The sequence below is a fragment of the Gaeumannomyces tritici genome, assembly GCF_000145635.1.
Source record: "Gaeumannomyces tritici R3-111a-1 unplaced genomic scaffold supercont2.357, whole genome shotgun sequence".
In the NCBI taxonomy this organism is placed as follows: Eukaryota; Fungi; Ascomycota; class Sordariomycetes; order Magnaporthales; family Magnaporthaceae; genus Gaeumannomyces; species Gaeumannomyces tritici.
Window position 1 is genome coordinate 1 of NW_008804901.1, and position 697 is coordinate 697.

Here is a 697-nt window from a genome sequence, read left to right on the forward strand (position 1 = left end):
TTTGCGCACGGGCTTGCAATGCTTTGCTTATCGCTTTTTTAAAGCGAAATTCCCGCGTTGCGTTAGCGTTTTTTTGCCATTTTTTTAATTTTTTCCCCGCTTTGCGTTACGTTCGTTTAATTTTTTCCTTTAATTATTATTACCATTTTTACCATTACGATTTTTTAATCCGCCGGTTTAACGCTATCGTTGCTTTATATTCCTATCGTTATTTCGTTTTTTTTGTTTTTTTCGTTATATTAATTAATAATATAAACGCCCGCGAAATCCGCGCCGGTACGGTAACGCGCTATTCGCTTCGCGCCGTTACTTGCTTTTTAACGCTTTGTACGCTAATTAATTAATACAAAAATAACATTTCGGGCTTAATACATTTTATCCAAAGTTTTTATTGCGTAAGCCCGGGTTCGAAGCTTTAACGCAACGGTAACGGGTTGTAACTTTATTTAAACGTTCGATGCTATTAATGTTAAAATCGAAAGGATAATTGTAACAAAGTGCGTTTTATTAATTGGGGTTCGCCGGCGTATTGTTAACGTTCCGGTTCGCAACCGCTTTTTTATATAAAAAAAAACCTTTGCGATTTTAAGCGTTTGGCCGCCGTTTACGAAAGCTTTTTTCGTATCGATAACGGAACGCTAATCCTTTTAAATCTTGCCGGCGTCGCCAAAAACGTATACATTTTGTTGGCGGATAT

General features: G+C 37.0%; 1 protein-coding gene across 1 annotated transcript; it reads left to right on the forward strand.

Moving 5' to 3' along the window:
• Positions 1-44: 44 nt before the first annotated feature.
• Positions 45-344, forward strand: GGTG_14390 (hypothetical protein; the record flags this gene model as incomplete). Its single annotated transcript, XM_009232317.1, has 1 exon — positions 45-344. A coding segment is annotated over one exon (300 nt), but the record flags the coding sequence as incomplete, so codon positions are not given.
• Positions 345-697: the final 353 nt, after the last annotated feature.